General features: G+C 40.7%; 1 protein-coding gene across 2 annotated transcripts in view; it reads left to right on the top strand.

Moving 5' to 3' along the window:
• The window catches only part of sema4c (sema domain, immunoglobulin domain (Ig), transmembrane domain (TM) and short cytoplasmic domain, (semaphorin) 4C), an 86275-nt gene that overhangs the window by 24401 nt on the left and 35358 nt on the right, over nt 1-26516 (top strand). Inside the window, exons 2-3 of one of the 2 annotated variants that reach the window (XM_046385717.1) lie at nt 4697-4803; nt 21028-21236. In XM_046385717.1, coding sequence (XP_046241673.1) covers nt 21113-21236 — 124 coding nt within the window. In that variant the 5' untranslated portion in view covers nt 4697-4803; nt 21028-21112. The remainder of the gene's footprint in view (nt 1-4696; nt 4804-21027; nt 21237-26516) is intronic. The other variant, XM_046385720.1, reaches the window with a different exon arrangement.

The following is a 26516-nucleotide window of genomic DNA, read 5'->3' as shown; positions in this document are numbered from 1 at the left end:
CTCCTCTTCTCATGCACATACACTTTAAAACTCAAAAGACTTCATTTGGGTGAATAAACTCTGGCCTCGTGGGGTGATTTCATCCCTTTATCCCTTTTTACTTTCAAAACTGATAGCACTTTGTGTGGTATAAAGCACTTATTGACAAATGTGAGCATTTTTCCTCTTGTGTGTCTTCCTCAGTTTAGTTCACACACCAGGTGCTGCTCAGTATTTTGTGTCCACCACAGCTCCTGTGTGTTCTGGCACAGTGAGAATAATAATCACAGCTTCTCAGCTCAAACCAATATTTGTTGCCAAATGCACGAAACACAAGCTCTGCGCCTCACACAGGAAATGAGAGGATGACAGTGGAAAGGTCCCACTTCACTGAAGAAAAAAAAAATAAATCAAAAACACAATCATTTTCTGTAGTGACACCAACAAATGCAGAAGGCTTTTATTTGTGTTGTAATTCAGAGACAATAGGACTTCAAACCCCTCTGTTCAGGCTGCCAAAAAGTTCGTCGACTGATTGCATTCAGACCAACTGCAGTGCCAGAGGCTTTGATAGCATCTGTGCCATGGGCTGCATTTACAGACTTTGGAGCTGGCAAAGCAGGTATTTTCCTCTGGTACTGGTAGTGTTATCCATCTTAACAAAAGGATACGACCATTGTGTATATGAGAAGCTTTGAAGGCCAATAAGAAACCTTTCATTTTAGTCACTGATTCTTTTTGTGTAATGATTTAGTGCCCCAGGACTTCACATCCACACAAAATTTTGGAAAAATGTATATTTTAAATTTTTAATCTTGACAATTATTGGCACACTGTCTAACTGTAGTCAAGCTAATGGCTTTATCAATGTTTATTAAATTATTTATTATTACTTTATAGATGATTTATAAGCCATGTTTAATAGTAACTATATTAATTGTAACACTGTCAGACACAATGGACAGTTTAAACAAAAACCCAAAACTGATGCAGCAGAACCAGAGAATTTCATGGCTGTACAATTGGACTGTTTGGCAAGAGCAGCTAATGTTGCTTCGAGCTACAAACAGAAATTTTGAACTTCACATGCCCAGATTTCTATAGTCTATAGAAATCTATAGTTTTCATCCCAAAACAGTGCTATGTTCCTTTCTTTGTGGTTGTGGCAAAAAAAACTTTTAACAGGTGTTTGTTTTTCCTGTTATAAATGTTCGGAATCTCTCATTGCATCATGTGAGCTCACAGTCCATCGGTCGAAGGGATTTTTCACATTTGGCAAGTGAGAAGTTCATGGCTTATAATAATCTATAAAACTTCAGCAAATGCTTTAGTTACAAGTTACAACTTTTAAAGGATCAAATTCAAACCAAGTGTATAGAATGACATCTCAGTTAAATTGTCAGTAATGATCATCAAAGTCATATATCTCAAGCCCTGTAGCTGGAATAGTAACACAGAACAGACAGTGTTTCGCCTACAGGGGGAAGCACAATGAAGACAAATGCTAAACCGTCTGCTATATATCAGTCATTTCTATTGTACACTGAATAATCGATCCCTCGGTTGAAAATGGATTGACGACTCTCATGAGGGAGCTCAGGGGGAATTGACTTTGTCGTGCCTCAGCGCTGATAATGGCCCCAGCAAATGGCGGTCACCTCTAATTTTAGCTTGTAAATCACAACCCACGAGTAATGGGCTGCACTTAGACGGGTCAGAGTTCATTACTAAATCACCCTGGACGACAAAGGCTGAAGTGAAGCTTTGCGGCTCTATCTTTATTTTTCAAACTCTTTTGGGTGCAAGTGGTGGTGTTGAGTGTGTGGGTGGAGTAGGGGAATAGGTTTTGAAAGTTGGCACTCATTGCTCACAGCTAACTCTGACCTTGGCCAGATGTCCACCAAGATGGAGTGTGTGTGCGCGAACATATACGTGTGCATCGTCAGCCAGATTTTCAGAGAGTGCTCGCTCTAATAGGGACTGGCAGGCATTTTGTGGGTTTTATTGCCACATGCCTCTTCCAATCGTGCTGCTGATTAGAGCTGCCATTATTGGCACTCACACAAGTGCATGCTCTCTTACAAGGCAGACCCACACACTTTGGCACACGCTCAAAGCTCAGTCCTTTGCATGTGATTAGTATCCTATCGCGTTGTCTTGTGCAGCGATCAAACGCAGCACAAAGTTGCGCTCTTGTCGAGGCAGATTGGAGAAAGTGACGGGTACATCATCACTCCACTTTTATTCTGCTCATCAGGGTGCTGTCAGCTTAGACAATGTCAAATTCGGTGCAAAGCAATTAAAGGTCTGGGCTGTCACAATTGGGCCTGATAGGGAAGGCTCGTTTAGAGGCCGGATGTAGGCAAACATATTAACACACATTGAGGCACTGACACTGACACACACACACAGCCATGTTTATGCACGTGGGTAGACACATCCACACATCCACCCACGTGGACATACATACACGTACATTTCCAATAAGCATGCAGGCGATTAGCTTAGAGAGTGCAGGTTTAAAGTGTTAGTCATTGCTGATTCACAAGCGGCTGGCTGGCTTCCAGATTCACTGTGCTGCCTGTCAAACACACAGGCAGCCAGCAGCTGGAGGTGCGCACACGCGCGTGTGTGTGTATATGTGCAGGTGTTCTTGAAATCCTGCTTTTTAACCAGAGCCCTCTACTCCCCCACCTCTCTACCCCTCTTTGGCCCTGTGTGTCTCTGCATGTGTGCTGTGAAAGTGTATGTGTGTAGACTTGCATGCATATTTCTGTGTTTGTGTGTGTATGTGTGTGTGTTTGTGTAGAGCCTTGCAGGGTTTTGGCTGCTGTGTTCTCCTGGATGAAGCCAATGGAAAGCTGGGGTCTGGATGACTTACTTATTTAGGAAAAAAACACCAGAGAGCTGTCACACAGTCGTGTGTGTGTGAGTTCAGTATAGGTAACCCAACCAGTGGTCTCAGTAGCAGCAGTACATTTCATTTTGCAGAGGTCTCTTTTCCTAACAGCCTTTAAAGTTATTCTGCTGCAGTTAAAGCTTCAGCAGACACGCAGTCAGTTCAGTCCCAGGTGGAGACACTCACCAAAGGGTTAAGCGCTCTACCAGAAGCAGTTTACACACACACACAAAAATATGGTGAGTTACTCATAGCCATGAGGTTCCTCATTAAGTCTAAATTCACTTTCCAGCACATTTAATTAAAGTAACTCAATTTTGAAGGACCTGCCGCCAAACGGAGTTTCAGAGTTTTACGTAACCTTCTTTTTATAAGTCAGTGGCAGGTTTTATACTGACATTTTCTGGTGACAACAAGGAAGGATTAAATGCATTTTTATGGGTTGACCTTTTTGTTACTCATTTAACAAACATTTAATTTTAAAAAAATCACCTTTTTGTTTTTGTCGTTGTCATAAATATTTAAATAGATTGTATCATATTTTGGAGATCCATGGTTTTCCCAGGACCCTGATTTTTTGTTTGTTTGTTTTGTTTTTTATTTTGTTTTGCTTTTTTTGTTTTTGTTTTTTTGATGTACATACATTACACACAGACTTTACATTAAATGCCATCATGCACTTTAAGTGCACATTTAAGAATTTTTTTCCTTTTTGTCTGAGTTATGGCATGGTCCTGTGCACAATTTGTTGGGCATTTGTGCTTGGTCCATAGAGTCTAATGAACATCATAGCTTTTCCATTCGATAAAGTGCAGAGCAGCATGCACACAGTGTAGCTAAGTTTCTGGAGTCTAGTTTATTGATATCAGTGAATGAACTATGATGGAGAGTGAGGTTTTGGTGTTGCCTTTGTATGCTTCCTCTGTGTAACACTAGCTGGCCTATACATTACTGACACTGTCTGCTTGGCTCTCTTGCTATGATTACTGAGCCATTGATGCTCACATGAATCTTAGCCTCTAGGCATGCACACACACACACACACACACACACACACACATATATACTGCCTTAGATTTGGCATTTGGATATGTGATCCGCGATGTGAGTGTGTGTATAGATATATGTGGCTTTGCATGTCAGAGTGTGTGTGTGTGTGTGTGTATGTGTATAATTTGTATGTATGTATTAGGACATGTTCAGAACAGCAAATACAACATCAAAAATCAAATCTATGCATAATTTTCACCTCAAACTCTATGTTGGTGACACGGAAGAAATTCCAAAATATCACTTGTTAGCATCATCAACTTTTACGTGATATAGCCCTCACCCTCCTTTGTATATTCTGCATTAGCAGTATGAAACAACAGTTTATTTGTTAGCATTCAGAAAACTACAACTCCCATGAACTGGCCGATTATTATATCATCATAATATCATATTCCTGACCTGCTAGCATGTTAGCGGTTTGCACGCTAGCTGCAGTTGTTCACCTGCTTGCTGCAGGAGTAGACTCAGAGTTTCTCAAACTACATGTTAACCACAAATGAATTTCATTGTGTCACACTGTGGTGCGATGAAGCCTTTGGTGTTTCTATGTATGTGTGTGTATCTGTATACAAGTAGTAGTTGTTTGTTTGTGTGTTTACACGTACTTATGAGGGCAGAATGAGTTCCTGGTTTGAAACAGTCATTAAATGATTAAAGCGGCTTTGCAAATCTCATATGACATACATGTGTGCACACATTCAAACACATAAACTTCCACCCCATCACTCATTACCCCTCTCTTCTTCCTGTCTTTTTCTCCTTTAGGCCAATGTGACCTTCATCTGAGTCGAGTGTCTCTATTCAATATTCACGAAGAAGACAGGCAAAAGTAAGAAGAAGGCCCACAGACGCGTGAGGGAGGAGAAGAGCAAGTAAGAAAGTGAAAACAGAACAAAGGGTGGAGAAGAAAAGCACAGCAGAGGCTTTTCTACCTCCTTTGAAATCTTCCTTGTCAAACAGTACGATGGGCAGAGTAAATAACAAGAAAACGGAAGAAGGAAAAGAGGAGGAATGGAGGGGCATGTAAAATGAGCACAGAATCAAAAGAAATAAGACATGAATATGAGGAGAAAAAGGAAAACCATGCAGGAGGGAGGAGGGTAGCAGTTGTCAAAACAAGATGTGGAAATTACTGGCATTTTCAGGTACTCCCAGAGAGAAATTATTCAGAGGCAAGACAAAGAGAAAGAGAAGAGAGATGCATGCATGCCGGGAGAAAAGCAAAAAACAAACAGAAAGCAAAGGAAGAAAGATTCAGGTAGGAGATTGGATTTCAAGAAGGAAAGAAAGAAAGAGAAAAGAGATTTGAAGAGATTGCAGCACTGCCACAGCTGAAGTGAATCTGACTGACCGTTATTATAATCATTTCCACTGCAATTCTCAGTCACTTTTAACAGTGTTCAGATGTTCATCTGCCTAAATTCAGATGAGTGAAGCTGATAAAAATGTTGCTGTGAACTCTTACAGTGTGCTCATGATAAGCTTTGTGAGTAGCGTCAACTCTATTTCAACAGTGACTTCTTGAAGTGTTTGCCTGGCAACTTCACTTTGATAACATAACTTGCATGACTTTTTTGTCTTTATGCTAAGCTAACATCTCTTGACTCACAAGGTTCATAATGAGCCTATAGATATGAGAGTGCCTTTATCATTTTAGTTCATATTGTGCTTTAATGGTGCATATTCCCAAACAAAAGTGTAGTTAATGAAATGACCACAATAAACTGGCACACAATAAGTACAGGGTCTTTTGGGTCCCAAAAGTGGCCTTGGGACCGAGCAATTGCCTGATTTACTGGTTGGTAATGCAGCCTGTCTGTGTTTTTTAGTATTTCAAAAATATTTAATGTCTTGGAAAGAGGCTATAGCTGGACATGAGTTATAAAGTCATAGCAGTAAAGGACAGTGCTGTTTTTAGCAAAGATGTAACATTTATCATTAGGTATCAGGTCTCCATCAAGGAAACTAGGAAAGCTGTTTAAATACAGATATTTTTTCTTTACCATTATTTGAAAGCAAAAATACCCATTTAAATTAAGATGCCACAGCCAAAGTGTTAATATCTTTAACAATCACGTGAGAAGCTCAGCTCTTAGATAGTCCCAATACTCATATAATTAAAGGTTGTAATCCATAACTAATGCTTCCCTTTCTACAATGCTCTTGTCATTGTGGGATGCTAGATATCACTGTGTGTCATATGTATGGATGAGAGGATGTGAGTTAGCAGGTGGCCATTTCTTGTTTAAAGTGCATGCAGTCAGTCACATGCAGTCAGTTGTCTGTTTCATTGAGCCACTAGTGGCTCTGGCAGAGTTTAGTAAATTGCCTCAGATTAAAAAAATCAGTTTTGTCCTTACTTCCACCTACAGAATACAGAGATGCATAGGCAGAAGACAGATCCTTTCAAACATACACCACACACACACACACACACACACACACACACACACACACACACACACACACATACACTGTGACCACAACAACAATGAAGCCTTCAGACATACATTCACACACATAAACACGTACAGTGTGAAAAAACAGCCTTGGGCAACATTGCTCTAGCTTTCCCTCACTTATCCCCCGTTTTCTCTAATAATTCTGGATATCTCTCTCTCTCTCTCTCTCTCTCTCTCTGTCTATCTCTGCCTTCACAGTGTGTGTTTATCTCTGTGAGGATATTGGTTGCCGATCATAAATAGCTTTCTCTGACAAGGTGCCATCGCAGACACTGAGAGCTTGGGGAGGAAAAGGGGGAGGAAAGTAGAAAAGGGAAGTGAAGGGGACATGACAGTGAGAAGATAGAGATAAAGACAGAGGGAGAAAGAGGAAGGGGAAGAAGAGGAAAACTGCAAGAAAGATGAAGGTGGGGGTGACATCCATCAAAGCAGTTTGACAGGTGTCAGACAGGCACATATAAATGGACTGCACTTGCACAGGTGCCCCCATACACGCCCAGTCATCATACAAATACTTCTGTGTTCATGCACACTATCACAACCCTTCACTCCGAGATGCATGTAAGGAACGTGTTATAAAGGAAACTGCTGCCATGAATGTTCAAACAGCCAAGACCTTAGGTCGCAGAGAGAGGCAAGCCTTTATTTCCAACAGTCTTTTAGGTAAGACAGGACTTTATTTCTAATCTTTCTTAATTTTATAATTATATTCTGTCATATTTTACTAACACAACTCATTGTCTTCTGCTCTCCTACTGTTCTAATTAGCCATTAATGCAAACTCAAGATTTCCTCCATGTTTACTTGCTGTCCTGATAATACAATAGTGCTGTTTTCCTACACTCATTTTAAAGTCATTTCCATTTTTATTGGATTACTGTTAAGGTAACTTTCATAAAATATTCCAACAATGTTGTTTCACAGTACCTCAAAGGGTACCTTATCGATGTATATAATGTTTCATGCAGAATGCATGCAATTAGGACATACTACTTCATCGCAACATTTGACCTTTAACATTGATCCTCTTGCTTATAGATCTGTAGCAGTCCAAAATGTGAAATTTGTGGTTAAGTAAGTATGGAATGCAGCCAATGAGTTGTCGTCTCTGTATTTTCTTGGAGACTCAGTCGATTTGACATATCTTCCACTGTGTAGATTCTGTGGGTCAGAATATTGAGAAAACTCTGACTTGCAGACTGACCAGATGGAGTAGGACATCCTGCTGCTGGATACGTAGCATCAGTCTTTCCTGGGACATTTTTGGAAGTTCTGCAGGAAGCGTTGATTTTCACTGAGGAAGTCACTGCAACCTAAAAATAGTTTCAACACATAATCCTGTGTAAAACCGCCATATGTAAATAATGAGAAATATACAATATAGAGGTGTTGGCATATAAAACTATTCCTTTAAGGGACATAGTCACTTCATCATTCAAATTTGATTTGAAACTTTGTGTTTGATAGTTTTGTAACAGTGAATTTTTTCACTGTTAAGTCACTCTATGGTTTTAAAAATATATAATAATATTTATATAAAATATAATAAATATATAAAAATATTTAATAATATAATAGTAATAAAAGATTGGAATTATTTAGTGAACAAGAAAAACATTTCAGTTATACCTTTAAAAAGAATCCCAGAGCAGCAGATTGATGAGCATGACACTCTGTTGTCCTGATGGAATTAGTGCTGGGGTAATGCACATTATGCTGAACTGCTTTTAAGACCATTAATCATATCAGCCCTGATCTTAGTAATGGCTTTCCTTTCAGAAACACAGTATGTTACTGTTGTTTCAGTAAATACACATAAAGCCTCTGCTGCCAAGGTATACTGACACGCACACACATATACACAGAAGCAAGAGATGATGCTTGCCCAAGTGTCCTGGCACACTCATACAGGTTCCCCTCCGTCTGCTTTGATGAGGTGAACGAGTGTGAACCTGCTGCATGTCGCATTCCTCTGTCCTCTCTGTCTCTCTCTCCAGCAGCAATCCTTGTAACTCGATCAATCCCAGCTTATCTTCCCGTAAACCTGGACCTCTTTTCTCTGCTACCCTCCTCTCCTCCCTCTTCATTGCTATCGATCAGCCCGTGTGTTCAACAAAGTAGAGAGCAGGCAGTGGTTAATGTAGAGCCAGGCGGGAGGAACACTGCTAGCAGTTCGTGTATCGCCTTTCCCTCCTAATGGACCCAATCAGGCTCTAATAGACCCTGGGTTAGAGCACTGAGGCCCACCACTTTCTTCTCACTCCTCTCACCTTTCACGTCTCCTTTCTTGTCTTCAACAAACATCAGACTGCACTGCCAAGTGCATTTTTAGCTGATGACCATTTATTTTGCCAACTGATCTGATAGCTGTAGTTGGCAGAATTTTTATATATATATATATATATATATATATTCATCCAAGGAGGGAGTTGCTTCTGCTGAGTGAGCACACGCTTCTTCAGAAATGTCCTGCTGTGCATTTTTTTTTACAGTAATTCACATTCATTCCTGGGAGCTGCCCAGTATAACCACAGTCTGCTAATTTTGGCTACTGGGAACTGCCCAGTAGCAAAAGCTCAAGTCTTTCATTGTCTCAAGCCTTCTCTCAGTCATTGAGCGCATGGAATCTATCTGGGTTAAGTGCCTTGCCCAAGGGGACTTTCATTGTCACTAGTTGTTCAGTCAGGTGAAAGTGTCTCTCGCTATTTTCTTTCACAGCTGTTGCTTGCCTTCCAGGCATTTGAAGAGGTGTAAATGGAAATTTGTATCCCCCAATAATAAAATGACCAGTCATCACATGCCTCTAAAAGCCAAAAGAATGTAATGAATGTAACATTTTCCCCTCAGTTTCAGTTTTAAACTGACCCCAAAACATTCTGAACTCCTCTTGCTTCACACTGGGTTACGTGTCAGCCATAAGCAGTGACCACAACAGCTGTGTGCATGGCTCACAAATGTGTGCCAAGTTTTTGGAGGTTCTGTATCCTCCCACAGATGATCACTTGCAGGTTCACAACACAGCTAAAACACAGTCTGTTCAAATCACAGCGTCACAGATACTCATGCATGCTGATGGTCCAGACCAGCAATTTACCCAAATCATAGCCTGACAGTTAAAAAAAATAACTTTTGAAAGGAGTAACACATTGATGACAGTGTTTCTAAATATACAACTGATATAAGAAGTAAGCATTAGTTTGTTGTTTGTCACAAGCCAGCCACAAGGTTAGGAATCACTAATCTAAACTACCTCATTTGGAGATAAATCCGGTAGTGTAGTTATCTTAAATGGCCGTAATGATCCCTCATTGGACAGGAAACCAGTGTCTACACAAAACTACAGCTGTTGCATTAGGTCAGAGTCGAAGCAGGAAGACAGCCTGTAAACTGTGATGCAGGTTTAGCGTGCGTGAGCTGTCACACATGTATGTGTCTTGGGAAACCACCCCCCACCCCATGATGATGATCAGAAAGCAGTCTAGTTCAAGTTTTTTTTTTCCTCTTAACTGTAATACACATTTTGGTTTGGGGATGTGGCTCTGCTTGTGTAATGCTCTGGAAAAATCTAAGAATGCCTGACACAGACTAACCCGGATCTCACAAAGCCCACAGCAGAGCCTTAGATATACAACATCTGATGAATGTGAACACACACTGACAGAAACATTATAAATTCAGCTAAATCTAAATGCTAATAGAGGAGGTGGCTGGGGAGGTGGAGAAAGCTAAATGTTTTGAAAGCAGGTATCAGTAAGATTGCAAAGTGTTAGGTTAGTGCCGAGGCTGTTCGCACATCTGGCTAGGATGCCTTCTAGACGTCTGAAGAGTCCCAGGGCACAATGGAGGGATTATATCTCTTGTCTTGCTTGGGAATGCATTGCCTTGTCCCTCTGGATGAGCTGGTGGAAGTGGCCAGGAAGAGGACAGTCTGGTCTTCCCTGCTGAGGCTGTTGGCCCTGCAACTCGGACATGGATAAGCAGAGGAAGACGAGACAAAACGAGAACACATTTCCAACTACTGCAAAGTTCCTTAGAAGGTTAAAAAAATAAGTCTATGAAAACTCTACTTAATCTGCCTGAATAAGAAACTTACAATAAAAGCCTCATGCCGCAAAGTCACTCTAACCCTCAACATTTACACTACAGTCACTCGTGTCTCTCCCTTTCTGTTTTTCCTCTATCGACTGTCATTCTATTCATCCCTCCATCAGTGTAAGCTTCCCTCCCTCCCCACCTGCCTGTCACTGAGATGTGGAGGCTGTTTCTATAGGAGTCCAGCTAGGTGTAACCTTTCTGCCCTGTGGCACCTCACTGGGATCCAGAGCCCAAGGCTCTGCATGAACTCCTGAACTCTTCCCAATAGAAACCCTCAAAGACTAGAGCTGAGGAAAGGACTGAGAGAGTGGGAGGGAAAGCAAAAGAGGGCTACTGGACAATTAGTCTCCCTCGGACTGTAGTAGGCGGCCTCCCCAAGCCAGAATACACTGTGAGTGTTTCAAAGACTGGCAGCCCGAGAGTGAAACCAAAGTGAGAGGCAGATAGTGTGCATGTGGGCGTGTGTCATAGTGTTTTGCATTCACACACCCAGCGGTTGTTATTCCGAAATGAGACAGTACGTTGGTTGCCCGCAGGCATCAATACGACCATTTCTATTATTCAGAGCTGATTACAGTACTAAATCGTACAGCAGTGAACACTTTTTAATGAGCTTTGAAATACAACAGAGAAAGTTTGTCAGTTTTTTTTTGCATGTCTAAATCTGGCTGGCGGGAGAAAAGAGCATGATTTTATTAGTGCGCTGGTGTGTGAGAAGCAGATTGCAAGATGTGTATGTGCATCTGTTCATATGACACGTGATAAAGAATTGTTTTGTTCTGTGTGCAGAGTATGTGCTTTTATGGCCCATGTAAATGAGTGGTGAAGAGTGAATATATATACATGCATATGTTTTTATGTGGTAGTCCATAAATGTGTATGGTATTTGTCTTAAGTATGAAATATGCACCAAAATAAAGTGTCTGAATGAATTTGTGTGTCCGTGTGTGTGTGTGTGTGCTAGACTGCTGTTCATAAGTCAGTCCATTGCCTTGAGCAAGGCTGATCGACCTGTGACTACATGGCGATCATGGACTAGCACACACACACACACACACACACACACACACACACACACTTATGTATGTGCATTGATGACAGGTCAGAGTGCTATCCCAGCATCCCCCCTGCCTGCCCTGTGTGCAAGCCGGTCGAGGCAGGGCAGAACGCTTGTGGGTTTTACCATTTCTCACTACACTCGTGTGCTCATCAGAAACAACATCCGCTGTGCTGACAGCACAAGGTCAGCCAGAGTAAAAAGGGAGAGGGAGCCCTAGATGGAGAGACACACAAGTAACCTTGTTATTGTTGGCTAATCCTTTTTTCTTAAATCTCAAGTAAACAAAAACAGGTGGTTAAAGGACTGAGAAAAAAGTAGTTGATGTAGCTAATCTGTAATGAATCTGTTATCGATGTAAACATATTCACGGTTTTCACTGCATATCTCTGATAATAACACTGAAAATAGCCACAACAACTGGTGACATCTAGGTTGATCAATCAACCAATTAGCCCAGACTCCAGTCTACTGTGATTGATCCTGAAAAAGTATACAATGTATAAGATAGCTTGATTAAAATACAGAATTCCCATTTCCATGTTCATGTTACCAGTTAGCAGGTTATTTTACTCTCCTGCTTTGAGGTTATGTTGTCCTAATCAATCAGTAGCGGCTGACATAAAACCGTATGATATGTAATCTCAGTAACATCATGTTCAATGAGCTAGGAAAAAAAGAAGAACTATTCTGATTATTATTGTTATTTCTGTAAGCTTGTCTCCACTTTTGAAATGTGAAGCAACATCAGCATTTTTTGCAACTGGGTTTGCCTCCACCTAATGGATGTAAGACCAATATTTATTCTCCTTTTCCATGTTCTTTGGTTTCTACCTTCTTGTGAGAAATATCCACCTTTTTTGAGAGCAGTTTTTCCACTATGTTCATCAGCTAGTCACTAACTTTATCTACCTGCTGTTTGGTGCTGAACAGGTGGTGTACATTGAGCTTGTCGGAGCTTTTTCATCAGCCAGCAACAGCAGAACAAAAATAACGCTCCTGGTGTCTGTATCAAAAATTGTCACATCAGTCAAACTGAAGAACATTGATTGTTGGAGCTGAGAGTTCTTCATAGCACATTCACTCTCCAAATGTTTGGAGTAAATTCTTCTTCCATCAAGCATGCGTTCAGCATCACAGACCAAACATAAAGATGATCTTGCCGTTCGATTAGCTCAACATCGGTCTCTCTGGTTTCATCTCGCCTGCACCTCCTCTTCTATCACTTCCTCAGGTCCGAGCAGGTGTTTGGCCCGCAGTCAGGGTCCAAATCAGATTTATTTCATCTGTAATCAGCTGGAGCCCCTGGCACTGATGGAAGAGATCAGTGCACGATCAAAGAATTATAAGCCAGCCACGCCTGACCAGCCGACCATGACATGGACAAGGCGGCGAGGGGCTAGTGGGAGGGGGGCAAGTGAGCAAGAGTTACAGCAGGGATGAAAGGAGAGAAGATGGTGATTTGAAGGCCTGCAGAATTTCCCAGGGGAAAGACATGAAAGAGCAAGGTTCTGGAGGGAGTCAGCAGGGAGGCTAAGATGCTACTCTGCAAGCTCTCATGGGAGTTTTTTTGGGGTTTTTTTTTCTTCTTTTTGACATTTCCATCAATTGGAAATAGGTTGTTTAAAGTCAAATGTGGAGCTCAGTTCCACTTCAGATTGAGGTAATTAAGATGGGAAGCGAATCCCAATCACAATGTGAGATGAAAGTCATTGACACTAACTTGATGCAGCTGAATTGCTTGATGCCCTGCTGATGGTTAGCAAATCATTAAATGCGTGCATTTATTGGAAATCACGTGCTCTGGTGCATGAAAATCAATGGGCGGGTCACATATGGATGGTCGGGGTCTTAAAGGGGGATTTCAAACACTTTTCAGAATATATTAACATGGTGTTGGATGTTTCAGAAGACTGCTATAGCAATCACAATCGCAGATCCTTTGCATTCATCCTCTACATTCATACACAGCATGCAGCAGATCAAACCCCTCTTTGATTATCAGTCTTTCATCTGCGCCAGTTCAACATGAACACACTGTGCAATCTGCCAGCACATCACCCACACACATAGCCATAAACACACAGCTCTTTAATGTGAGCTGGTCAGAATAGTGTTTTCACACCTATATTCACAGATATGCTAGTTAATGCTATCACTTAGCTGCAGACTTACTCGTGCATGATATTACTTCAAGCAATTCAAACCATGCAGACTCATAAACAAACACCCACAGTCTACTTGTTGCAAGTGTCCACGTGTGTCTTTGTATAAAGACTCTCAGACACTGAGTATGCATGGTGTGTGTATGTGTGTGTTTCGGCGTCAATGGAGTGTCCATGCCTGCTCCATTAGCTCTACACTCTGAATAAAAGCAGTGCATCAGCTCTGCTGCCTTCATCTGTCTTGTCACTGTACCAAGCTTCTCAGTTCAATGTAGAGCTGTGTTTTGTCTTGTTTGGTTTTGGGTTTTTTTTGTTTGTTTTTTGTTTTTTCAGTCCTGTTGCATGCATGGCTCTGCAGCTCTGTATGAATAAATGAGAAGAAATAGCAAAAAAATGCTGAAGTCCTTGTTGACTTCCCTCACATCCCACAAGTCATCAATTTTGCAGGGACTGCTGTAAGATGATATTTTTTCACTCCGTTTTCATAGCCTTTCTGCACTGGACTTGAACCCAGAACCTTGAAATCTCTTCCGTGATGCATCGTCACAACTGGAGCCATTTTATATTTTTACATTTGTATTAAAGGCCTTTAGCTAAAGCTGTCACACAGAGTGACTTACAGCTCAGATTCAAATCATCCAAACTGATTTTTTAAGTGACCTCCATGATTTTTAGGGCTGATCTCTGATCAAAATGTTTCAGCTATAAAACTTCTTCCAAATTGGTGAAATTATCATATGATACATCTTCTCCCAAGGCTCTCTGGTGGATTCACAGACTACTGGATAACATTTTTGAATCCTCTGAATATATTTGAATAACAAAATGAAACTAGGTGAACTCGGGTCACAAATCATCATTTGGCAATGAAGCTTTCTGTGCGGAAAAAGATCACGCTTGGGCAATTTATCTTTAGGAGCTCTTTCTGAAAATAACGTTCAAAAAGCTGAACCATGCCACCAATCAAACTGTAAGTCTTACAAGACCTACATTTTTCCTTTTCAGAGACATTCAGTGCCTGTATAATGGAGAATCCTCTGTGGCCACAGGTAGTGAAATACCATCCGGCTATGAAGCGAGCTTGTTGTCTAGTCTTGAATGGCTTTCTAAAACAAGTTAAAAAGAAATCAACCAGTTTCCAATAAGAATGTCAAGAATGTTCATTTTCAGAAATCCAGGACAATGTGCTGCTTTATTGTGTATTGTTTGAAGATACTCTCATTTTCAGAAAGTTCTTAAAACAAGTTGATCTGTCTGAGAACCAGGTTCAAATCATTTTTCCATGCTGGCTGATTTTCACACTTGTTTTAAAAGCAAGAGTCTAAAGCCGTAGCAGCTCTGTGAGGCTGTATGACTCAGCTGTCTTTTGAACTAAACACTTTTATCTGCATTGCAAAATGCTCGCAATGACATAATGACATGCAGAGTTTAGCAGGTGTGATGTTCACCATGTTCAAAATTTTAATTTAGCGTGTTGCCATGCTTACGTTAATGAATTAGCACTCAATACAAACTACACATGAGGTTGATAGGAATGTCATTAGTTTTGTAGGCATTTATTCATAAACAAAAGTATTGGTCAAATTGAAAAATCATGGTGGTGTTAGAAGAAAAGTCAGGGCAACAGTACAAAATGTCATGGCAATCTAGCCAATGTTTGAGACATATGACTAGTGATTGGCAATATTTCAATAATAACACATTGCAGAGTGTGGTTAGTCTTGGTGTACAGTAGTGATTTTTAGTGTCCCCTGGAGCTCTGATTACTGTTTTTGATGCTTTCCCTGGTTTGTCGGGATACTTTTCTAAATAAACCCATGCTCAAAACCAGCAGCCTCAGAAACCCATGTCCAACCCTTTATGCGCTAGTGCTGCTCCAACTTCCCAACATAATGATTTCAAAGTGAGGGGAACGTGACATAAATGTCCTGGAGCCGCTCTCATCCCTCCTTCCACAATGTGTGAAATTGTTTGATCCAGCTTGTTCTATTTAGGTCCAACAGCTTTTGTGTGTGTGAGAGAGTTTGCACTTGAGTGTAGTTGTGTGTGTTTTTAAACGCCCTAAACTCACTAAAAGGTGGAGGAAAAGGGGAGGGGACGGGGCTACAGGAAGGAAGGAAGGAAAAGAGATGACGGTAGCCGCTGTGTTTATTTTGCAGGGAGGCGAGGGAGGAGATGAAGGGTGGGATCCGTTCATAAGTGTGTGTGTGTGTATGTATGGGGGCAGTTACGGGTTAATGGACATTAAGTCTGTTTCAGTGTGATAGTTGGAGTGCAGGGTGTTTGGTGATGCACCCTGACTCTCTGTAACACACAAAAGGGTCAGAGGTTGAGGTTAAAAGTCAAACAATGCCTGGAAGGACTAGCAATCATCTGAGACTGCACCAGAGGTCAGTGTGTGTGTGTGTGTGTGTGTGTGTGTGTGTGTGTATGTATAGTAATATGTCAGGAAAGGAGAGGTGGGGAAAATGAAGGACACGAAAAGGACAACGGAAAACACAGACGTACAGTGAACAGTGAAGAAAAGAGGGCAGACAGATGGGGGTTGAAAATGTTCTCTTCCGTTTTTTCCCCGACATCCGTTCACTTCGAAGAAATGACCCCGCTTTGCTTCTCCCTACAGGGATTCATCTTACCTCCAAATACACTCTGACAAAATTACGCACAAGCACATATTCAAGCAAACACACACACACACAAATCGACAAGCACGGCCAAAACACACAGAGGAGCTCAGCAACCTAATCAGAACATGTGGCCTATTTCTCTGTATGTTTTAATGAGCTCTCCATTGTGTAGCGCTGACTGATATTATTAGGCTGCCGTGTCTCAGCTCATTAGCTAAACCAGGCTCAACAACAACACCAGCAGCTAATAGATGATTTGATACCGCCTGCAGAGTTATGTGACACCACAGGACCTTAAAGAGGCCGTGGTGAGAGACGGAGCAAGTGAGTTAATTTGGTCACCAGGAGAGAGTAAGGCTGAATCTAGCTTGTTATGAAACAGCAAGGGATTATAAGAGTCGGTTTGATGGAAAGAAAAAGAAAAATACATCATAGACTGACTCCAGCCGCGTCTCCTGGCATTCATAAAGTTCCCAGCAGATGTGACTTGAAGATTCAGTATGCAATTTTAGCAGCACAGTGGTGTCAAGTGAAGAAAAGATGTCAACAACTGTGAATAGAAAACAATACAGTTGCTTTGTGGAGTGCAGCTCAATTTTCTTTATTGGCACTGTATGGAATCCCTCTGCTATGTGCTATTAAAGCAGCTAAATGAGTCAAGTTGAATTGAAGACTAGGCCATTCCTGGTATTTAAATGATTTGTACAGCTACATGCTCTCAAAACTAGCAAGGTAATCTGCTAGTATGTTTATAGCCAGCTGACAATTATTGGCTTTGCTAGCTGTTATTACAATGATATATTATAAAAGGGGGTGGGATGTAGTACATTTACTAAGTACTGTACTTAACTATGCTTTGAGGTACTTGTACTTTACTTGAGTGCTTCTAATTTAAGCTTTTTGAATATTGTGCACCTATCTAAGCTCTCTCGTTTTTGTTCTAAAAACAGAACAAAAGCTGCAAGTAGCGTAGGATTACAGATTTAGGATAACATAAGTACCAAACTCAACAAGTTATATATCTAGTTATTTTTAACAGATTTTAGCATGAAATTACTACATATTATATCTTTGAACTTAAGGATAGTAAATTATCTGTGAACCTCTACCACACACATTGGCTGTGGGTTTGACAGTTTTGCTTTATAAGACTTGTTTTTAAGAAATGTCACAATGAAAGTGTTTCTGTCAGAATATATAATATAAAATTACATTTGTTAATGTTTGACCACAATAACATTAAGCTGCTTTTTTATTCATTATCAGATATATTCACCAGCCAAACATGTGGAACACAGTTCGTCTTTTTCTTTGACAGACATATCAAAGAAAATAAAACAGCAGTACGAAAATTCATAAGTAGTACTGTGAAAATGGGATGTCCTCCCCAAAAAAATTCAAAATTGTTCCACTGATGATATTTTACTAGGACTTTATTAGCCATTATTTCCTGGATTCGAAAATCAAATCATTTACTTTACCGCTTTGGCTGTTTTACTGTTGACAAACTGTTATTCTGATAGACATATGATAGAGAGGAGTACACTGAAGATTTTTGCGCTTTTTCTCTGGCAGAGGCCTTGAATCTCCTTCGCCATCCTCTTCCTCCTCATCTTCCTGTTTACACACTGCCTCTTCACTTAATCCGGCCTTCAGGATGCCCACTTCACTTTGTTACCTCTGAGCACAGAAATGGAAGAGTGGATGTTGAGCCAGGGGAAAAAAAGAAAAATTGCAAGGCTTTTGCAATGTCTCCATATGTGTTTTTTCTTTCTCCATAGCGCTGCCGCCATTTCTCTCATCCTTTCAGACCTCCATCCCTCATTCCTTCCCTCACTCCCTCCATCTCAATCTCAATCTCAGCTCACTCAAGCGTTTGCTGGCGAGGCTTCCAGCATCGATCCAATAAAGCTGGTAGTCAGCAGTGCGAGGCTTGAAGAGCTTTCACCCAAACCCAGTGTTTAAGCACGCTCATTTAACAACACATTGCCATGATCTGATCAGGGGTGGAGGGTGTAGGGGACCGTGGGGTGAGGGTTTTTTTTTTTTTTCTTCTTTCAGCCTTTTCTTATTTTCCGCTCAAAAGTGTAATCAATAACAGTCACACTGTTTGGGTGTGGACGCACAAACACACACCAAATCTCAATTACCTCCCCTGCCAATCCACCAAGGCAAGAATGTTTGTTTGCCAGCACTGGAACTGAATATTCACGTGTGGGACTAGATGAGTAAGAGGGAGTAGGAGACATAAAATGTGCTACATATATTAAGGTATTTTCTGTCTTTGTGTTGGGTTAAAGTAGATGCAGCTTGACATTTTGTGCTTGTTTAAAATTCAGTGGTTTTCCTCCTCCAATGAGCATGCATCATCAAAGGCACCATTTCACTCGCTGATGGGCAGCAGCAGGTGCAGAGGGGAAAGCTTACAGATGGTGTTCGTGCATTTCTTTGTCTGTGTGCAAGTTTGTATTTCAGTTCTTGTAAAGATATTTTGTCCTCATTAGAATACAAACATTAAGAAACAACCACTGTTTCCAAGGGTATGGGATACTCCTCCTGCAATGGTTTGATAAAGGTTTAGAAATTTGATTAGTATTGGGGGAATAGGACTTGATTTAGATTATGGTTAGAGATGCAATAGATTTACTATAGAGTCAGCTCACCCAAATAACAATCACAAACACACCCCAACTTTTTTCATTTCACCACTCCCAGTGATATCTTGCCATGTGTATAGTTTTTGTGCTGATATATCCATCTCTAATGGGCTGTCGTTTGAATACTCTAGAAGCAAATAGATATTCTCTTTTGGTACTCGCAGCATTTGAAATTGACATTTGAATGTGACTGTGTCATCTCTTCTCCAGATGGCATCCCAGTTACTATAGACCATTTGAAAACCATACACTGAAGAGTTGTCACTGGACCTAGAAAAAGAGGTCCCTATATGAAAATTGGGGACAAAATGTTTTGTAGATTATCCTTAAGATCTTAGTGTGCCGCAAAGAGTTTATCAGATGATGAACAGGTGTCTGAAACCATTTCCCAGTGATGTAATTAGGCAGCCCTGCATCTTACAATAGTTTTAATAATAGTACCAATAGTACCTCAAACACAGTCAAACAATCGTACTCACCATATGCAGTCATTAACTAAACACAGAAAGGGCAAGGATGTGGCCAAGAGGAGGTTAACAATAGCAGACTTTTTAACCTCCCTTTGAGTCATTTAGAACAGATAGGCTACTAACCCTATCATTAACAACTAACAACACATTGTAAAACCCAGTTGAAGCAGACTGAGGCCATTAGTAACCTTCAGTTTTTAGATGTTGCTGTCGAATTTTATTGCCATGACCAACACAAACAAAATGCCCTTTACCTCCATTGTGTAGCAGCATAGCAAAGCCACAGATATCCCAGAGACAGATATCTCACAACCATCTGCTGACTAGATACCACTAGACAAAATGGGAATATGCTATGAGTATGTTTGTTTGTTTGTTTGAATTTTGGTGAATTGTTCTTTTAACCAATTATTTCAGGCTGCATTTTTAAACAAATATGACCATTTACTAGTAGTTGTGGAGAAGATTATGCAGAACATGTAATTTCTTATCCTACCTGGCACTACTGATCATAGAGGCTTGTCAGCACAGGTGGATGCAGCAAGCTCACACATAATATTATTTGAAAAAATGTTAGGAGTTATTTTCATACTTAAGTCCTCAAATAATGAAAGAAAATTGTTTATCTAAGGCTGTTCCTGGTTGATTCTACAGTTAAAAATTACATGTTTAATGTAACACATTTTTTGCCACTAGCATAAGTCACTGAGTGCATACAAAACAACAATATGACATAAGGTAAAGGTTCAAGAACTGGCAGGTCCTCACAAGTATACCGTGTCAAGAGCGTGTCAATAATATGTGTGTGACAGAGAGAGAGTATTATTTTAAAATGAAATTCCTCTTGTCGCCCTGTGCATCAGTCTACCTGCAGCAGCGTAACAAGTCAATCATCCCGTGCTGTTATTGACCTGTAATGTCACTCTGTATAGCCTCACACTTGACATGTTCATTAGGTATAAACCAATTCATTTACAGCACAGTGCTATTGGATTGTCCTTGCCTCGACATTCATTTCCCAACACAGTGTCGTTTGATGCGTTGCCAGGGCCAATTAACTTTGATAACTCAGCCCCAGTTTAATATACTGCTGACTGAATTGGCTTGACAAGAGTGTGGTGATAAGCTATTTCTGAGCTTTTTGAGTGGTGATAGCTGGATTATCGCACAGAGTGAGGGAGGAACAGGGAGAACTTTTCTGCGTAACCCCCCTGGCCAAAAGTCATTAAAATGTTTGATTTGTTTTTGCTGGCAGACACAGGCACACAGAGGCACATACACTGATTGCTGCTATGCCCTTGTTGGCTTTAATGATTAGCATAACTCATTTCTGTTTTACATTATTGTGGATTTTGATGACCATGTTCAATTCTATAGAACATGTTTTCAAAGTGAGAAATTTATCTTTTCGTGCAGCTTGAATCGGTGAATGTGTGGCTTTTTGAAAAATGTGCGAGTTGTAAATAATGTTGTGACAAAATTGGTTCTGATAAACAACCAAGCCAATAAAAGAAGTGAATTGCTGCTTTCAGCTGGTGTGTTGGTTTTTCTTTCTCTTGGCAGGCTACCAGGAACCGGGCTGCTCTCTCCAGTTCCTCTGATCAATCGATTGATCCCTCGTTCCATCACTCAACGCCAGTTCCAACGAATGGGAGTTGACATCGGAGCCATGGGTGGGATGAAGGTCCTGCTCCTGATGTTTCTGGTTGGATGGGAAAAGTCGTTTGGTCTCAACTGGAACCCAGTGCCACGCAAGACTGTCCGATACCAGGGTGAGTGAGCAGTGTAATACCAGCTGATAGAAGAGATAGACCTCAGGGGGTACTGAAACTTTTCAGTGACAAACCTAAAGAACTCCTTTAAGTAGCAACTTCTTACAGTTCTTACACTCAGGTTTTATTTGTTCATTTCACTCTAGTTACATGTTAAATATATCCTATTTTTTATCTTTTATATCAGAATTCTTCTTTTTTCTTTTCCAGTGAGAATATTTTGATGACTCACTTTAAGTATCAGTTGCATTTATTTCTTCAGTTGAATGTCACTTTCAGCTACTAGCTAACCACACCCACCGTATAAAACCCCACCTTACTTTTTCCTTGGGTTGCTAGCAAAGTTTTTGCAAACTGCATCCTCATACATGCGTCCAGTGATAATGCTTTAGTAGCTGCCTACAAGCTAGGGTTACAGTTAGGATTAGGGTTAGGTTAACCAGTTTGGTCTACATTTGATTTGATGAATTTAACAATACACTTCAGACTGTAAGATGAATGTTTCAAAGGCCCAAATGCACAATAAAACAGTGGCACCGAGAAATTTGTAATTCTAAATGCTTCTGACTACTCACTGGAATAGCTGAACACCTGTAGCTGCTATAGCCTCTAACACACCAGCCAAGCAGGAATATGGTAGCCCTTGTAGCTCTCTGAGCTTCTTTCTATTTTCTTCACACTGAGCTCTTGCTGGGCTTACTAACTGTCGGTTAGTGAGCTTGGTTGCTAATGGGACAATAATTTCACATGATTTATTTAAAAGCTGTATCATAGTGAAGGGTTTACTCACAACAGAAGGGGGCACATAAAGGCACATGGTGCAACATTGGTCTACAGCTTCCATTTTCTTCAACTATCTGTTGTCTCGAACATCAGAATCAGAATCAGAATTCCTTTATTTTTCCCCGGAGGGAAATTCTAATCATTTAAACATCAATACTATTTAGCTAATGGTCAACATGAAAATTATTCATACGAGAGTTCAGCAAAATTGAACTCTTTCCTGTTATCAAATGCACTGAATCCAGACCTTAAAGTTGATTTTATGGACTGACAGCTTTTGGTAGAATCCTCCAAGTTGGCCCTGGATTTACCTGGTCAAACATCTGGTACAAAACCAGTAATTCCAAAAATGTATTCAATTACCACAATTGGGGAGGATTTTTCCACTATATCTGAGATGGATCATTTCTGATTTTGTGAAGACCCTGGCATTGCTTCTCAATTAAACAATACATCAGTCTAATCCTAGTGCTAAACTGTATTTGCACTCTTTATCTCAGCCCTCCTCTGCAGCCAGGCCCAGTTTTCTTCACTGAACAATGCCAATTGTTGCAAGCTGAGAAATAGTCCTTTTTTTAATCCCTCAAAGAGGAAGTGCTGCATTTCTCTCTTGAGGATTAGGGAAATACTATAAAGACAAGAAAAAAAATATAGGAAAGAAAGCTACATTTTCTCACCTCTCTGAAGCACCTATTCTACCTTTCATCCCATACCTATCTGTCCTTTCCTTTCTCCCCCTCCTCTTTCTTTTTGCCTTTTATCCTTCCCTCCCCTTTTGTGCTTTGTATGCTGCTGCTCATCGTATGAACCCGAAATGCTCTTATGGCGTTTTCACAAAGAGCTCCGATTTCAGCCTCTGTCAAGGAGAATGGCGCTCAGTGGCAGTTGTGGTGGTGGTGGTGGAGTGTGGGGATATTTCAAAAGCTGCTTTCTCATGCCTCTATCTCACCCTACACCCCTATACAGCCCTCCTCCCTCCTCCTATTCCTCCATGCTACAGCCGTCACTGGTGTCATGGCAGCATGTGAGAACAGAGAATGGGGGGAAACAATCAATAGGGCATCAATACTTTCTGGTGAAATGCTCCCATGTGACAAAGCCAATGTTGGCAGACAGCAGCCCAGATCTCCACTGCACTTTGGCTAGAACACAGTTGTGGTAAAGACACACCAGTTAGGGCAAACAGGAACAGCTGCAAACACATGCTCTAGCTGGTCAGCAGCAAAAATATGCACTACCTAAAAGTCATTTTCAGATGACAGGCAAATGAATCTACCTGTAGAGACAAGATAACTCCATTCGCAGCTTCACTTTTTTGCAGTGGTTTCTGGAATGAAAGCATTGTCATGAGTTGTGAAAGGAAGCAGATCACGTCACTTGTCATACCTGATTCAAGTACACCACTTGAGTGCTGAAAGATTTTTGATGCAAATTGATTTGCATTGGAAACAAGTGGTATTATCTTAGTCGTTGGCAGATTTCTCCACTTGGTTAGAGAAAAATGAGATTTTCAGGCTCAGTACTGGGTTAAATGACTTATATGGATGGGTTCTTGCTACAGCGCTGAGGAGGAGATGGGAGACATGAAATGGAAAAACAAAGCTGCAGAAAGAGAGAGGGGGATTGGAGGGGAGACATGAGAAGAGAGAAAGGAGATATATAATGGAAAAAAAAGCCAGAGAGAGAGAGAGAGAGAGAGAGAGACAAGGAGAGAGGCACAGAGAAAGACTGGGAGAGAGGGACCAGTCACTAACTGCCTTAAAAGGACAGAAAGTAGTTTCAGAAAAGGATAAAGAGAAAAAGGAAAACACACACTCGCGCTGCAGGAAATTCACCATGTGTTTCATTTTGCATGGAGACATCTCCCTGCACAGACACACACAGCATCCATATTAACGTGTGTGTGTGTGTGTGAGTGAGAGAGTTGCTGTTTTAATGCAGTGTGAGTTTGCACGAGAGACGAGAAGAGAGGCAATGAAAAACAGAGAGAAAGTGTGGGGGCACAGAGGCCTTGTGTGTTCATACCTATTTTTGTAGTGTGTGTGTGTCTGTCCATCTAATCCCCTTTGTTTATATGTGTGTGAGAGTGTGTGTGGTGCTTAGGCTGGCAGTCTGAGGGATTTGGAGCTGCAGGCAGTCCAGGAGGTGTGTGTGTGTGTGTGTATGTGTGCCTTTGCCTTGCTATCCATCCACCTCTCCTTATTCCTTTTTTAAAAGTCACATGTTGACATCTTTAATTTTAAGTTGTTATTCCTCACCAGCTGCTCATCACACTTATAGAGGGAAAAATCATTGTTGGCTCCTAATGAGACATTTATGTTCACACATTATGTATGGCCCTCATAGGGATGCTAATGACTGCTGTAAATTTACATACTTTCTTTCCTAATCACTGACAGGGTTCATGTATCTTGATTTCTTCTCAGTTTTATGTGGTTTGTATTTCACATTTATGTTCATATTGGACAAATTTCTCATGCATCATTTTTTGCTGATGGTTTTCTCATCCCCACATTTTTACTTAATGTATGGATGACATTAAGACTGAGCTTATTCCATTTCTTTCTTACTTGCAACAGATACTTTTGATTGTGATTTCTCCATCCTCAGCACCAAGCACACTGGTTCTTAGAGAGTAATATCCTATATTAATTAATACTAAATAGTGTATTTGTTGAGAACGATTTTGATCTGCAGATTAATATACATTTGGGGTATTTACTGTACTTGGACAGTGCCTTTGGTTAGCTATAGCTAAGATTAACCTGTAGAGGCACCTCGGTTGCTCACCTGGTAGAGTGTGCACCTTATTTAGCTTCCTTCTCCTGGCTGATTACTTTCATTCAACACCTGCAAACATTTGCAATGCCTAACTTTTGCAAAGGTATGTTAACTTTTCTCTCATCATATATTTAGCTAGCTATAACATTGTATTATAGCACATTGAGTAATCAAAGTATCTTCAAACAGTATTAAAATAGGATTTCTTAAAGATGTTCACTTAATGTAAATGTTCCAACAATGTGGCCTCAGGAAGATGGTTGCTCTCTCACTCTGACAGTGATCAAAGGAATCAGTCAATCAAAGGCCAAAGAATTGGAGACATCAGCCTTTCTCTATTCCAGCCATGCTTCCAATGTCTCAAAAGTCAACTTGAGCGAGCGAGTGTTGAAAAGTTGTGAGCATTTATTAGGGTCGGCCTCATACATGTCATGCCACACACTCTAGGGACAGCACTGGTGTGGAGCAGAAATGCTTGAGGATGCTTTTCCGTGTCTTGATGCTGGTCTTTGTGCATGTGTCACATGTACACACCTGTTTACTTTGGTGCACAGATTTTGAGACTAATTGAGCACCCTAGGTTAGCCTTAGATGTTAGAAGTGTCAACATGATTTTGACCCTGCATATTTTGCATGTTGCTGTCCATTTTGTGTTGACCACAGAATAATCTTTACATATCTGAATATATAGATAAGACTAAAGTTCAGGTGAAGTCAGGCGCCAGTGGTGTTAAAGCTGGTGCTTTGTATGTAGCTTCATTGGCAGGTGTATATTGATCTTTAATGAAACAATGGCCAATGTGAGTGGTGAAAAGCAAAATCTAGTATAACCCTGTCAGAGAATACTCATAAAAGTACAGCAATATCAATCTTTGCTGATATTAGAGTTAGCTACTACAAGCTGATGGTTATACCAGGTAAGTCTCTCTGTAAATTCCCCAAGTTTCGTCAATAAAGCCAAGATTCCTTTTACTGCAACTTTCGTAAGAGGAAGAATGTTATTTCTGCTCTCGAAAGTCAGATCGTCAAGTCTCTTTTATTTTTGTTTTGTCAGCTTTTGTCCAAGTCATAACCCAAATCTTCACCTTCCATGGCACTTGTTGACAATAACAAACATACAGAACATAGCCAGCTATCTCCTTTAACCTTAAAGTTCAAGGGCTTTTAAATCTTCTTTCTCACTTGTTTTCTGTTTTTCACTTTTGCCTCTTCCATTCTGCCTGACCTGCTTAGACCTTTTTTTCTTGCTGGTTTGGCCATAATTGATCAGTTCATTATGTTGTTTTGAGCTAACGTCATGCTTTCAACCTCCACTGACCAATTAAAATACATCAGTTGATCACAATATTGTCTTCTCCTATTCCTTTCTGTCTTTTTTGGGGGGGGTTAGGTTCATATGCTCACACACACACACACACACACACACACACACACACACACACATAACTGCACACATTCAAAGCCATATGACAGAGGCCAGTAAACCAAAACTATGACAAAACACAGCAGCTGTGGTTTAACAAAGAAGGGAAGAAAGAAGAAAAGAAGGAGGGAGGTGAAGAGAGCAGGAGAAATAGAGCCCTTCGAAACTTGATATTTGGTTTGAAAATCTGGCCTGCTTTGATGCAGCAAATGAGCCCTGCATCTTTAAAGAAAAGCCAAGGCAAATGTATGCCTCTTGATGTAGAAAAAGAAAGATAGAATGAGAGATGATGA

The sequence above is a fragment of the Scatophagus argus genome, chromosome 4 (genome assembly GCF_020382885.2).
Source record: "Scatophagus argus isolate fScaArg1 chromosome 4, fScaArg1.pri, whole genome shotgun sequence".
Taxonomy (NCBI): Eukaryota; Metazoa; Chordata; class Actinopteri; family Scatophagidae; genus Scatophagus; species Scatophagus argus.
Note: the sequence above shows the minus strand (reverse complement) of the source record. Positions and strands in the feature narration are given on the sequence as shown.